This window comes from Ahaetulla prasina, chromosome 8, assembly GCF_028640845.1.
Source record: "Ahaetulla prasina isolate Xishuangbanna chromosome 8, ASM2864084v1, whole genome shotgun sequence".
NCBI classification, from domain to species: Eukaryota; Metazoa; Chordata; class Lepidosauria; order Squamata; family Colubridae; genus Ahaetulla; species Ahaetulla prasina.
Window position 1 is genome coordinate 45,460,675 of NC_080546.1, and position 13,288 is coordinate 45,473,962.

General features: G+C 34.6%; 1 protein-coding gene across 1 annotated transcript in view; it reads left to right on the forward strand.

Annotated features, from left to right (window-relative positions):
* TRPC3 (transient receptor potential cation channel subfamily C member 3) overlaps window positions 1-13,288 on the forward strand; it is a 54,256-nt gene that overhangs the window by 23,062 nt on the left and 17,906 nt on the right. The window contains exons 3-4 of the mRNA XM_058192646.1: window positions 3,974-4,159; window positions 11,786-11,950. Of these exons, the coding sequence (XP_058048629.1) occupies window positions 3,974-4,159; window positions 11,786-11,950 (351 nt within the window). The remainder of the gene's footprint in view (window positions 1-3,973; window positions 4,160-11,785; window positions 11,951-13,288) is intronic.

Sequence of the window (13,288 nt, forward strand, 5' to 3'; positions counted from 1 at the left end):
AGCATCCTGTATCAAAAGAAAGCAATTACATTATTGTATGTCTTAATGCAATATATAAACCCAACTATAGTGGCTTATAAACGTCTGACTAGGTTATAGCTTATAAATACCCACTGCAATGTACAGATAAATCACAGTTAAAACATGAATGGCAATATAGCATTAAAATTCTAAGATTATTAGTTGAAATTTCAATGAAAAGCATCATTAAACATTAAATGACCGCTGCATTGTTCTGTTTCTCTCCTGCTACCAATCACAGCGATATGTAGGGGATTACAGTCCAGTAGCAACAATAATGAAATTCACTCCTGATTTGAATGGGATCTGGATTTTGCAGATATATTTTAAAAATAATTTAAGCAGTGTTTAGGCTTTAGGGCATATTCAGAACAAAATGCTGCAGGATTCAGAGATGTCTGAAAGATTCTGGATGTGATTGAAATAAAATGAAGAAGTTAATATTTGCGACTTCATTTTATTTTATTTTTTCAAATTCTACTTTCTTGGAAATAAGTCCAAATTATTTTGATGCTATCAACTCTTTAGAAACAATGCACTGAATTGCAGCATTTTTCTGCCATTTAAAGCTTGGATTCAGAGTGAAAAGTGAAAAATATTAAGAAATGCAAGATTTAATATAGCACCTTAAATTAGGTTACTAAGATTAAAATATTTTTAAAAGATTAAAACTTATTTGAAGACAGATTAAATTCTTTAATCTAAAAAAGCTACAGGTAATTTCATGATTATACCTTAAAAGGAAAGCTGCAGGCTATATTCAGTTAAATAATATAAGTATCATTGAGAACAGGCCTTTGTTCTTTAAATATTTTTAAAGAATTTAGGAATTAAGGAATATTAAGGAGGAATATTAAAGAAAAATCATTTGTTTTGTTGGAAATAAATTGTGCTGCTGTTGCTAAGCCTAGCACATAATCATTCATTATTTTTATCATTTTATAAGACTGCCTGACAGCAAGTAATTCAAGGACACTCTAAGCATAAAATCATCATTATTGACCTGGCCTAGATCTGCTAGAAAAACCAGGTTTTTAAAGCTATCATAAAGAACATGGCTGGAACTATAGGGATTTCCAAGAATGCTATCCAGAGTGCAAGAATGACAACAGAGAAGACATGCCTTTGGGGTCCCATAAGATTTTTATTGATGAGACTGAATCATGTCAAATTATTGAAATGATTGATGGGAAGAAATGATTGGAGAAAAATGGTCCTATCAATATCCATTGTTGTAATCAATGAAAGGCTTTATAACTGAGAATCAGCATCTTGAATCACACCTGGAAGACAATTGGTAACCAGTGCAACTAGCGAAGTAAAAGTGTCACATTGGCATACTGAGACATGCCTACAAGTAGTTGCCTTACTGCATTCTGAACCAGCTGTTTCTTCAAAGTAGCCGTCAAGTGGATGTTCTCTCTATCAAACACTGCTTTGGGAGGTTTCATTTACTTCATTTATAGAATGAAAAGTCATGGTGGTGCAGTGGTTAAAATGCAGTGTTGCAGGCTAACTCTGCTCACATTGCCAGGAGTTCGATTCCTTTGATCCTGACCAGCTCAAGATTGACTCAGCCTTTCATCCTTCCAAGCTCGGTAAAATGAGTACCAAGATTGTTGGGAGCAATATGCTGACTCTGTGAACTGCTTAGTGAGGGCTGTAAAGCACTGTGAAGCAGTATATAAGTCTAAGTGCTATTGCTATTTATCAATTTTATTTCTGTAACTTTATGCAACGTTTGTGAAAATGATCTTTCCTCTAGCCTTAACTTCTCATAATAAGCCAGAGGGACTGTAAGTTATAAAAAAGATCTAAAATTTATATTTGGGCAATATCTTTAACATCACCCAAAATGAAACAAAAGTATAAACTGTTGAGTTTTACCAAACCCTTCATTGAGTCAGATATTATAGAATGCTGCAGATAAGGAACAAATGGGGGGTGGGATCCAAAAATTAGTCCAGACCTGACAGCAGTGAGTTTTCTTAAAGATTCAGTTCCTGCAATCCATCATTTAGAGCTTTATAACTTATGACAAATAAGGCTATGTGGAGCTGACCACAGCACTTTAGTCTGAGATGAGTTTGCAAGCTGATTCATTGCCAGGTTTCTCCTCTTGCCAAGTGTATGAGGTAATATTGGGGAATATAACCAAAGCACATAAGAGTGCTTAAAGTGAAACAATTGTTGAACATAAAGTTGTACTGGACGCTTTGAACTGATCTGGATATAGTCTGCACACATTTTAATCTTTTTGGAGGAGGGGTGATACTAATTTCTTAATCTTCAACCTTCTATAGACAGTACCTCTCACTATCTTGTAACCAAGCTGATAGTGATGTGATGGCTCAGCAGTTAAACACACTGAGCTTGTCTGCTGGAAAACTGACAGTCTGGGTTCCAGACCTGAGTGCTGTGCGATTGGGTGAGCTCCTATTACTTAGAATAGAATAGGATAGGATAGGATAGGATAGGATAGAATTTATTGGCCAAATGTGATTGGACACACAAGGAATTTGTCTTGGTGCATATGCTCTCAGTGTGCATAAAAGAAAAGATACCTTCATCAAGGTACAACATTTACAACACAAATGATGGTCATAGGGTACAATTTAACCCTTAACGATAGCAACAAAAAGTTACAGTCATACAGTCATAAGTGGAAAGAGATTGATGATGGATACTTGCCCCATCTCCTGCCACCTAGCAATTTGAAAACATGCAAAATACACATAGATAAATAGATACCACTTTGGTGGGAAGGTAACAGCATTTCATGTGCTTCAGCTTATAGTAATGCTGGCCACATAACCATGAAAATGTCCTTCCATAATGCTGGCTCTCTCTGTTAAGAAATGGAGATGAGCACTACTTCCTGGAGTCGGACACAACTGGAAAGGGAAACTTTTACCTTTAACCAGCTTAAAGTTTTGAAGTGCAGAAACACTACACAAAAATATACATTGTCAAAGTCATGGTTTTCCCATTTAACAGAATAACAGAGTTGGAAGGGACCTTGCTGTTTCCCTGCTCAAGCAAGAAACCCTATACCATTTCAGACAGATGGTTGTCCAATCTCTTCTTAAAATCCTCCAATATTGGAACACCCAAAAGTTCTAGAGGCAAACTGTTCCACTGATTGTTTTAATTGTGAGGAAATTTTTCCTTAGTTCTAGGTTGGTTCTCTCCTTGATAGTTTCATTCATTGCTTTTGTCCTGCCATCTGGTGCTTTGGAGAACAGGTTGATCCCCTCTTCTTTGTGGCAGTCTCTTAGATATTGGAATACTGCTATCATATAGCCTTTACTTCTTTTCACTAGACACACCCAATTCCTACAACTGTTCTTCATATGTTTTATCCTCCGGTCCTATAATAATCTTTTAACACATGACTTTGGTACAGTTGAATTTATTAAAGTGTATTTCTGCAATATGCTGTAAACTGCTATTAAGAATCTTCACCTGGTTATCAAATATAGTGATTCATCATTTAATGTAAATGCTTTACAATGGACATGTTGAGCCTGTCATGCCCCTCTTGCTTTCCTTAATATTTGGTCTACAATATAAACTTTTAAGCTAAAAATCCTTACAGGGCCATGAAGCCATGTTTATCTTTCCAAAAAATCTGCCATCACTGTATGTGCCATAATCTCTCACACCTACTGAAACATCATTCTTTTGCAATTATTGAAGTTTTTCCACTAACATATAATTTATTTTACCTGTAGATGTCTTTTTTAATTCTCTCTCATATGTATATGCATTTCTGTGCACTTTAAAATATCATTTAAATAAGATGAAAAAGGCAGGCATGGTATCATTTATAAACATGTAATCTGTTATGAAAATATGTCCAAGTTAGGAAGATAGATAACCATTAAATTATTTAGGGCAATGCTTGTACGTGACTTAAGGGCTTAGAAGCTATTATATTTCTGTCTTCCAGAATGATTACCGTAAGTTGTCTATGCAATGCAAGGACTTTGTTGTTGGTGTCCTTGATCTCTGCCGGGATTCTGAAGAGGTAGAAGCCATTCTAAATGGAGATTTGGAAGCAGAGCCAGTTGAAATTCAGAGGCACAGAGCTTCACTGAGTCGTGTCAAACTGGCAATTAAATACGAAGTCAAAAAGGTAAAAAATTGTCTTTCAAACAATGTATCTAGTGGACTCATAAACTTACATGCATTAATAACCTTAAACTTTTTAGTGTCAGTTTTATCTTTGTCCTCTGTTGCAATAATATGCTGCTAAACTGATGTCAAAGATAGGAGTGACATTGGCCTTTTAAAAGATGATAGCACTTTCATACATAATCCAATTAATACTGTTCTGTATGTCTGTTTTTGGCTATTAAAACCTTTAAAGATAAGAAACAACCATGTTGTGTTTCTACTTTCAGGCTAAATAACAGGATTTGTATTTTTTTAATAAATAAGAGGATGCTGTATTCTATTTTGCTTTTAATTCCATTGCCATTTAATTCAGATGTAAATATTTGCATGTGATCCAGGCAATGATTTGTACATACTGTATATTTCTATTCCATTTAAATGCACAGGGCTTAGATGTCAGAATAATACAAATACCAAATGCAACAGATAAGACGGGTAAATGGCTATTCACCCTCAGTTTTTCCCTATATACCTCTATATTTCTCCAGGTTTGGTTTTAGACTTTGGTTCACTTTGCATAATATGTCTCTGGGTTGTCTAATTTATTTTTTGCTTTCCATATGTTTTATTGGGATTGGAATATTCTTGCTGCCTTAAATTGAAATTGGAGAAGACCAAGCTTTTTATCCTCACCGCCCTTCTTTTTCCCCCCTCTTCCTGCTTCCTTTCTAGGATTATTAACTGTGAATCATTAATGGAAATTCTTAGCAATGAGAAACTTTCTTTAAAACCTTTCACACCCATACATATATGCACACACATGCATTTGCTTATATTGAGCTGACATTTTGTCTGTGTATGCTTAGGTTTAACTATATATCATATAATAATAATAATAATAATAATAATAATAATAATAATAATAATAATAATAATAATAATAATAATAATAATAATAATATTGTTATATCCAAAATGGTACTTGTCTTGAAAAATGCCCAATACTGTTATAGCAAGTATTGTGCCACCGTTTTCAGATTGGAATGCTGCATCATGCCCATACCAAAATGCAGCTTTATTATTTCCAGTTTACTTCCAGAAATAAACTCAGGACTGAAATAGAATAGAATAGAATAGAATAGAATTTTTTATTGGCCAAGTGTGATTGGACACACAAGGAATTTGTTTTGGTGCATATGCTCTCAGTGTACATAAAAGAAAAAGAAAAAAGAAAAAAAATACATCAAAGGTACAACATTTACAACACAAATGATGGTCATAGGTTGCAATTTAACCCTTAATGATAGCAACAAAAAGTTACAGTCATACAGTCATAAGTGGAAAGAAATTGTGATGAAAACGATGAGAAGATTAATAGTAGTGTAGATTTAGTAAATAGTTTGACAGTGTTGAGGGAATTATTTGTTTAGCAGAGTGATGGCCTTCGGGAAAAAACTGTTCTTGTGTCTAGTTGTTCTGGTGTGCAGTGCTCTGTAGCGTCGTTTTGATGGTAGGAGTTGAAACATATTATGTCCAGGATGTGAGGGATCTGTAAATATTTTCACGGCCCTCTTCTTGATTCATGCAGTATACAGGTCCTCAATAGAAGGCAAGTTGGTAGCAATTATTTTTTCTGCAGTTCTAATTATCCTAAATGATGGTGTAGTTCATCTTGTATTTGTATCTGTTATGATGAGATGTATGGAATATTTCTAGACAAAATTAAGAAACAAATCCTTGCTAAGGATAGGTTTCTATTTTTAAAAAAGGAACAACTATTAAAAAAAATTAAATGCCAATGCTTTCTGGATCACATTATTGATGGAAGATTACCTTGGGTCATCACTCCTGATACTTTACTGGCAGATGACTACAGGATGGAACTACAACGACATCTAGATTTATTTTTACTTGAATGGGTCTGCATTCACCATTACAGTATATTCTCAGAGACAGCATGCTTTTTAGTGGCTTCTGATATAAATCTCAATGTGTTAAAGCCAGTCACTTGTTAAAGAGAGCTTTCTGAGATGCCCAACTCTGATTAAATGATGTGGACAATGTCCTTAGTCACAATCATTGTTAAAACTACATTTGATGCATTGTTAAATTCTTGATTATATATGTGATGTTCAAGGACTTTCTATTTTGAGAGGAAATGTGCTAATGGAACACCTCTGATTCTTTGACTAAGCGTATTTTTTTCACCTCATCCTATACTGTTTCTTTCCTGCTCATATGTTTAGTAGAGTACAAATGATCTATAGGAAGCCAAGTTCAATGGTGTACTCAATGACTTCCTATTAAGGGCTTGGAATTCCCTGGAAAAATGCTGATCATTTCTTAATTATTTGCATTCGGCAAAATAGGGTAACATTAAGAGTTTAGGCAGCAGTAAGATAATATGAGATGGTCCACTCCATAACTCCATTCCATAACATAATCATCCCTGGATGAGTTGTGCATGGTCTTTCCCCAAAAAAGTTGAATATATGTTCTTCAGGGGCAAATTAGCAGAAGGCCTTTTTGGTCCTCATATTTTATTACTAAAGTCCTGTTTTTTGTAATACTTATAATCTTTTAAACTGCATTATGTACATGTTCATAATCCAGTGAAGTCACTATATAGAAAGTATGCTGTTAAATATGATGCTTTAATATCCTTAGGCAAAAAATGCCCTCAGAGCAGTTAATACTATGAGCTTGTGAGTCTCTCAAATTTGTTCAATATTTCTCAGTAGAAAAAAAGAGCTTTCCTCCCAATAATGATATCTGAATTGGTAAGAATGGATGAGTCAATTTTCTGAAATTCAGTGAAAACATTTGTGGTAGTTTAGTTACTTTCTTTCAGTGTCTTCAGGATCTCATTGATGGAGGTGGGAATGGCTGTAGATAGCACTATAATGATGGATTAATGAGCTTGGCTCATCCTTGCTACCAGTGAATCTTAGTTGTTTTTGTAATACAAGTAGTCTTCAATTTACAACCATTCATTTTGGTGACTATTCAAAATTACAATGGCATTGAAAAAAATGACTTTTGACTGTTTTTCACAGTTGCAACCATTGTGATGTTCCTATGATCATGTGATCAAAATTTGGTCACTTAGCAACTGGCATGTACGTATTTATGACAATTGCACTGACCCGGGATCCTGTGATCACCATTTGTAACCCGTTCTGCTGGCTTCCAACAAGCAAAGTCAGTAGGGGGAACCAGATAACCTCATGATTCACTTAACAACTGCAGTGGTTTGCTTAACATTCATGGCAAAAAGAGTTGTAAAATGGGGCAAAACATCTGTGCTTAGCAATGGAAATTTTGGGCTCAATTGTGGTTGTAAGTTAAGGATTACCTGTCGCTGAACCACGTTTCATTCTTTTTATTTTTTATTTTTTATTTTATTTTATTTTGTCACAACACTATACACAAGCATCAACATAAAACAACAACACATCATATAAGCATATATATGAGCAAAAGTATGCAATAACTATATTAATTTGATATAATGAAAGGAAACAATAGGACAGGAATGGTAGGCACTTTTGTGCTCTTATGCACGTCTCTTATAGACCTCTTAGGAATGGGGTGAGGTCAATAGTAGACAGTTTTTGGTTAAAGTTTTTAGGATTTTGAGAAGAGACCACAGAGTCAGGTAGTGTGTTCCAAGCGTTAACAACTCTGTTACAAAAGTCATATTTTCTGCAATCAAGATTGAAGCAGTTATCATTAAGTTTAAATCTATTGTTTGCTCTTGTATGATTGCGATTGAAGCTGAAGTAGACTTCAACAGGAAGGACATTGCAATAGATGATTCTATGTGTTAAACACAGGTCTTGTCGGAGTTGGCGGAGTTCTAAGTTTTCTAATCCCAAGATTTCAAGTCTGGTGGTATAAGGTATTTTGTTGTTTTCAGAGTAGCGGAGAACTCTTCTTGTAAAATATTATATTATAAAACTCTGTTTTCCTTCCTTTCCTGTCTACTTGTCTCTTTCCCTTGCTTCATAGCTATCCAGCTCCCTTCCTTTTCTTTTCCGTCCTGGACAGTTTTGGAAGGAAATACAAGTGTGTACTTGTGACTTTCTATGTGTTACAGTGGTTTTGAATGATAGTAGTTAAAGGCATATTTGTGAAAAGACGCATAGCAGAAACCCTAATGATATCCCTAGAATAGGTGGTAGATGGCAACAAAAAAAATGTAATAATTGATTTTGCCATAGAAAGAGAGTAGCAGAATAATAGATTCAATTTTCTTCTTTCAGTGTGTGCTGTTCTTGACAAGGGTAATCATCCCCCAAAGAGTTTTTCTGCTTACTTGAACATTTTTTAAAAGGTAGATGTAGAGTAAATTGGGTGTGGATATCAGGAATTGTAGTCTGGAACAACTGGAAAACACCAGACTGAGAAAAGGAATGGTGTGATCTCTGACTTCATTATAAAATCAGGTCTTGAATTATAATTATTATATTGCTGTTAATCAAAGTCATAATTAAACTGAAATCTTGAATTAGCTAAATTAAATGGAAAGCTGAGATTTTTTTTTTGCAATGTTTGGTCTGTCTATCTGTCTGTCTGTCTGTCTATCTATCTATCTATCTATCTATCTATCTATCTATCTATCTATCTATCTATCTATCATGTTCATCTACACAAACACACACATCTGGCTGTGGAGTCCTTGGTTCTTTCTGAGCTTGGTTGTTTGCCTGCAGATGTTTCATTACCAGACTAGATATCTATAACCAATGCTTTTTCTCTGACATTGGGGAAACTCATCTACTGAACACTTGCAAAAAGAAACATGCACACACACTCTTACCTGTCTGTAAGTAGATTTCTTACAGAATAGCCATAAAATGAAATATCATGGATAGGAGATGGATAGGAGATTAAGCTAAGAATAGGGCACAGCTGTCTAGAATGCTGAATAGATGCACTCTGTATTGCAACATTTTGTTTGAGATTTCACCTGCTGTTTTGAGATATATCTCCTTATTGCACATGAACCAATTTTATTAATATATTTACAGGCAATTACTGCCCCTTATATGAGAAAAAAAGTCACTGATGACCAAAATAACAAATCCATTTGCACCCAAAGAAAAAAAACAACTGTTTATATTTTAATGCTTTATCTCCAATCTCATTTGAGCTTTTTGAAGTGTTACTGTGATGTTGGCAACTTTGAAACATGCTAAATAAACATATCTAATAATAGGATAGAATGGTACAACAATAGGAATTAATACAGTAGGAAGTTTTTAATAGCTTCAAATATCCCATTTGGAGAACCTTATAATTTAATGCATTTTTTCTCAAAGAACAGTGTTAGATTTAACTGGCAACACGCAGATTTATTAATATATAGTTTTAGAAGCTGATAATCTTATAAAACCACCAACTTGTTCTGGCAACATAATCAAAAAACACCATTTTTCTGTCATACATAATTCCCAGTGACAATGTCAACATTACTTAATATGCAGAGCATAGGGCTTGAAATCTTTCTAATTTTTATACAAGCTGAGTTACAAGCATAATTTATGATGGAAATTAAAAATAATACCTGAAACTTGTTAGCCATTTCATTATTGGTCTGATGGAAGGTATTGTATTTACTGGACTTTGTTTTAGTAAAGAATCTATAATCAAACTTGGATTATGAATCTGTCAATATTATAATAGCTAATGGATTTCTCATTAGGTTGCTTCTGTTCTTTCTGGATGTTTTGCTAAAAACAGACTCATTTAGTTTGTATAGTATTCTGAAAGCAAAAACAAAGTATCTTTTAGACCAGGGGTCTCCAATCTTGGCAACTTAATAATAATATCAGAGTTGAAAGGGACCTTGGAGGTCTTCTAGTCCAACCCCCTGCCTAGGCAGGAAACCCTACACCATTTCAGACAAATGACCATCCAACATTTTCTTAAAAATTTCCAGTGTTGGAGCATTTACAACTTCTGCAGGCAAGTTGTTCCACTGATTAATTGTTCTAACTGTCAGCTTTGCTGGCTGAGGGATTCTGGGAGTTGAAGTCCACAAGTCTCCAAGTTGCCAAGATTGGAGACCCCTTTTTTAGACTGTTAATTTAAATGGACCTAAATAGTTCCTGTGCTACATTATAAGTGCTCTTTGCTGAACTGAGACTGTATGCTCCAGCCAGCACAGAAATCTGCCTAGATAGCACCATACCATGGACAGCTGTGCTAGGATTTTCTACATTCAAAATATGTATTCACTTACCCAGCTACAGAATTTGAAACAAACCCTTTCATTGGTACAACAAACACTTTATAACTTGCACTAGAGCTTTGATTTATGAAAATAGAACTTAAAAACTTAGGATACTTTTATTTGTTTAGTAACAATGTGTTCCTTTGTTTTTGTGTTAATCAAGTGCCTAGGCCACCCTACATCTTCCCCTATTACATCCAGCTATGTTATATTAGAGACTTAATGTATGTTTAAGCCAAAAAGATATTTAGTGCTGGCAGTACAAAAGCAATATAATAAAATCCCCACAAGAAGAATACTGTTACTGGATTCAAAATATTTTTTTAAACTGTAAGCCACCCAGAGTAATTGATTGAGATGGCAGCTTTAGAAATTGAATAAATAAATTTTATTCTGGTATCTATTTCTTTTCCAAAGTGAATTAACTCTTATAGACCTGATGTACTTCTGTTGCATCAAACTAAGTTTGAAAACTCAGTTCTTGGAAATAGGCTTTAAAATTTCTCTCCCAGTGACAGTATCCACAAGAAGACAAATAACCTCTTCTCAACATTTTGTTGCTTATAAATTAAAACATATTTTAGCATCATTAAACACGGTACCCCAGATGTAGTTAGTATTCATCAGAGACATAAATTAGATGTAAGCTGCTTGTGATTTGGATGAGATATGAAAGTTTAAAAATCTGCTGCCATTGATTTGATCAGCTACTTCTTTTGTTTGGTCAAAAGTTTGGTCTCTCTTTCCCTCTCCCTCCTCTCCCTCCTTTCATCTCTCTCTCTTACACACAGAGGACACTGAAATTGCCATTTAAATATTCAAGTTATTTTAGTTTTATTGTCAACATTTTTTTTTTGGAAACTTTTGTGAGACTGCCCATCTTAAAACCACTCTGAGCAGTTTAGAGTTGATAAAGCAATAAATACAATCATAAAACAAAGCCAAACCTCCCTAAAAAGTGTTTGGATTATCTGTACCAGGTAGTCCTCGATTTACAACAGCTCAAAGTTACTAAAAAGTGACTTATGACCATTTATGATCATTGCAGCATTCCTGTGGTCATGTGATCAACATTCAGACACTTGTCAACTGACTCATATTTATGACAGTTGTGGTGTCCTGGGGTGATGTGATCACCCTTTGCGACCTTCTGACAAAGTCAATGGGCAACTGAGATTCACTTAACAACCGTGTTACTAACTTAACAACTGCAGTGATTGTCTTAACTGTGGCAAGAAACGTCGTAAAATAGGGCACAATTCACATAACTGTCTCACTTAGCAGCAGAAATTTTGGGCTCAATTATGATCATAAGTCAAGAACTACTTGTATTTTAAAGAAATTTGAGTGATGCAAAACACTAATTACAGTGCTGTGTAACTTGATTTTTCTTCTGTTTTCCCACAGTTTGTAGCCCATCCTAACTGTCAGCAACAGCTGTTGACCATCTGGTATGAAAACCTTTCAGGATTACGGGAACAGACCATAGCTATCAAGTGTCTAGTTGTGCTGGTTGTTGCACTGGGCCTTCCATTTCTTGCCACAGGATACTGGATTGCACCATGTAGCAGGGTACGGATTTTTCCCCCCCTTATATTTTTTCCTTACATTTAAATTAATTAACTCTGCGGAAATGCCTTCATATAAAAGCTTCTCTTTAAAAATAATGTAACTATTCTGATTACCAAATTACCATTTTGTACAGTAGAAACCATCATGATATTTATTATTGATTTCTTTCACAATATAGTGAACAGAATAAATTACTTTCCTTAGCTTATCATTATTCTGTTCACAGATGATTCTGGAATATATATAGAGGCTTGTTTATATTTATGCTTCTGCACATGGATAGAAATCTCTTCCATCTTCCACAGGGCTAAAGGCAATGAGTCACACTGTATTTACCTTAGCAGCACATTTGTTCATAAAGGATGAAAGAAACTTTGCATTATTTTTAGTAATAATAAACAGGTGGCACATCATGTACACATAAACTTGTTCTGTTGAACTTAGACTTATTAATAGAATTTTACTTCTGAGCAAATTTGAGTTGAAACTTGGCTGGGTCTTTGTCCATACATGTTCTGGGTCTTTGTCCATACATGTTAGGCAGACAAATAACTAAATGCCCATTTTTTTCACTGGAAAAGGGGGAAAAGAAAGCACCTTTAATAATGGGACACATTGTTGGTACAATCCGGAGATGCTACAGTATCTTTAAATTTGGAAAAGAGAACTGATCACAGACATATCAAAGCCCTATAAATGATGCTTGCTAATTCTTTTTTTCCCTATCCAGTAGGATATATCAATTTCCTTAATTCACCCAGTATGAATGGGTTGCTGGTTTAGCAGGGAATGCCTTTATCTCAAGTTCTCGGGCAGTGCTTGCAAAATCCCAACTGTATGCTTAAAGAAAGCTAAGCAGATAAAGAGAGAATTATATATTCCAATGACAGTTCTTGCAGTATGCTATTAGAAAGGCTATAAGTAGGGCTATACTAGTTCTGTATCCCACCACACCTGCTGAGAAACAGTAACCTACAGAACATGATTTACTTCTTATGCACTTCCCTCTTATGAAAGTTTTTTGTGTAGTGTATCTGTCATTGTACTTAACTAAAGAGCTAATATAAGATGTATTGTTTTAGAAAACTAAAATGGAGTGGTCAAAAACCTCTTTAAATGTTTGAAATCAAAATGGGTTCTTCTGATTTCACTAGAAATATTCTAATTTTTACTTCCTTACTCAGAAGATTCCCAAGCTGACAAAAATGGCTGTTTTCAGCTTGGAACACTCTTGGTTAAGTGAGAAAATACCATTTCTAACTGGAAACAGCCATTTCCGTTTCATTTTGAGTTTGCTTATTTAAATGCATACGCACCTACTGTATAATAAGATGGACA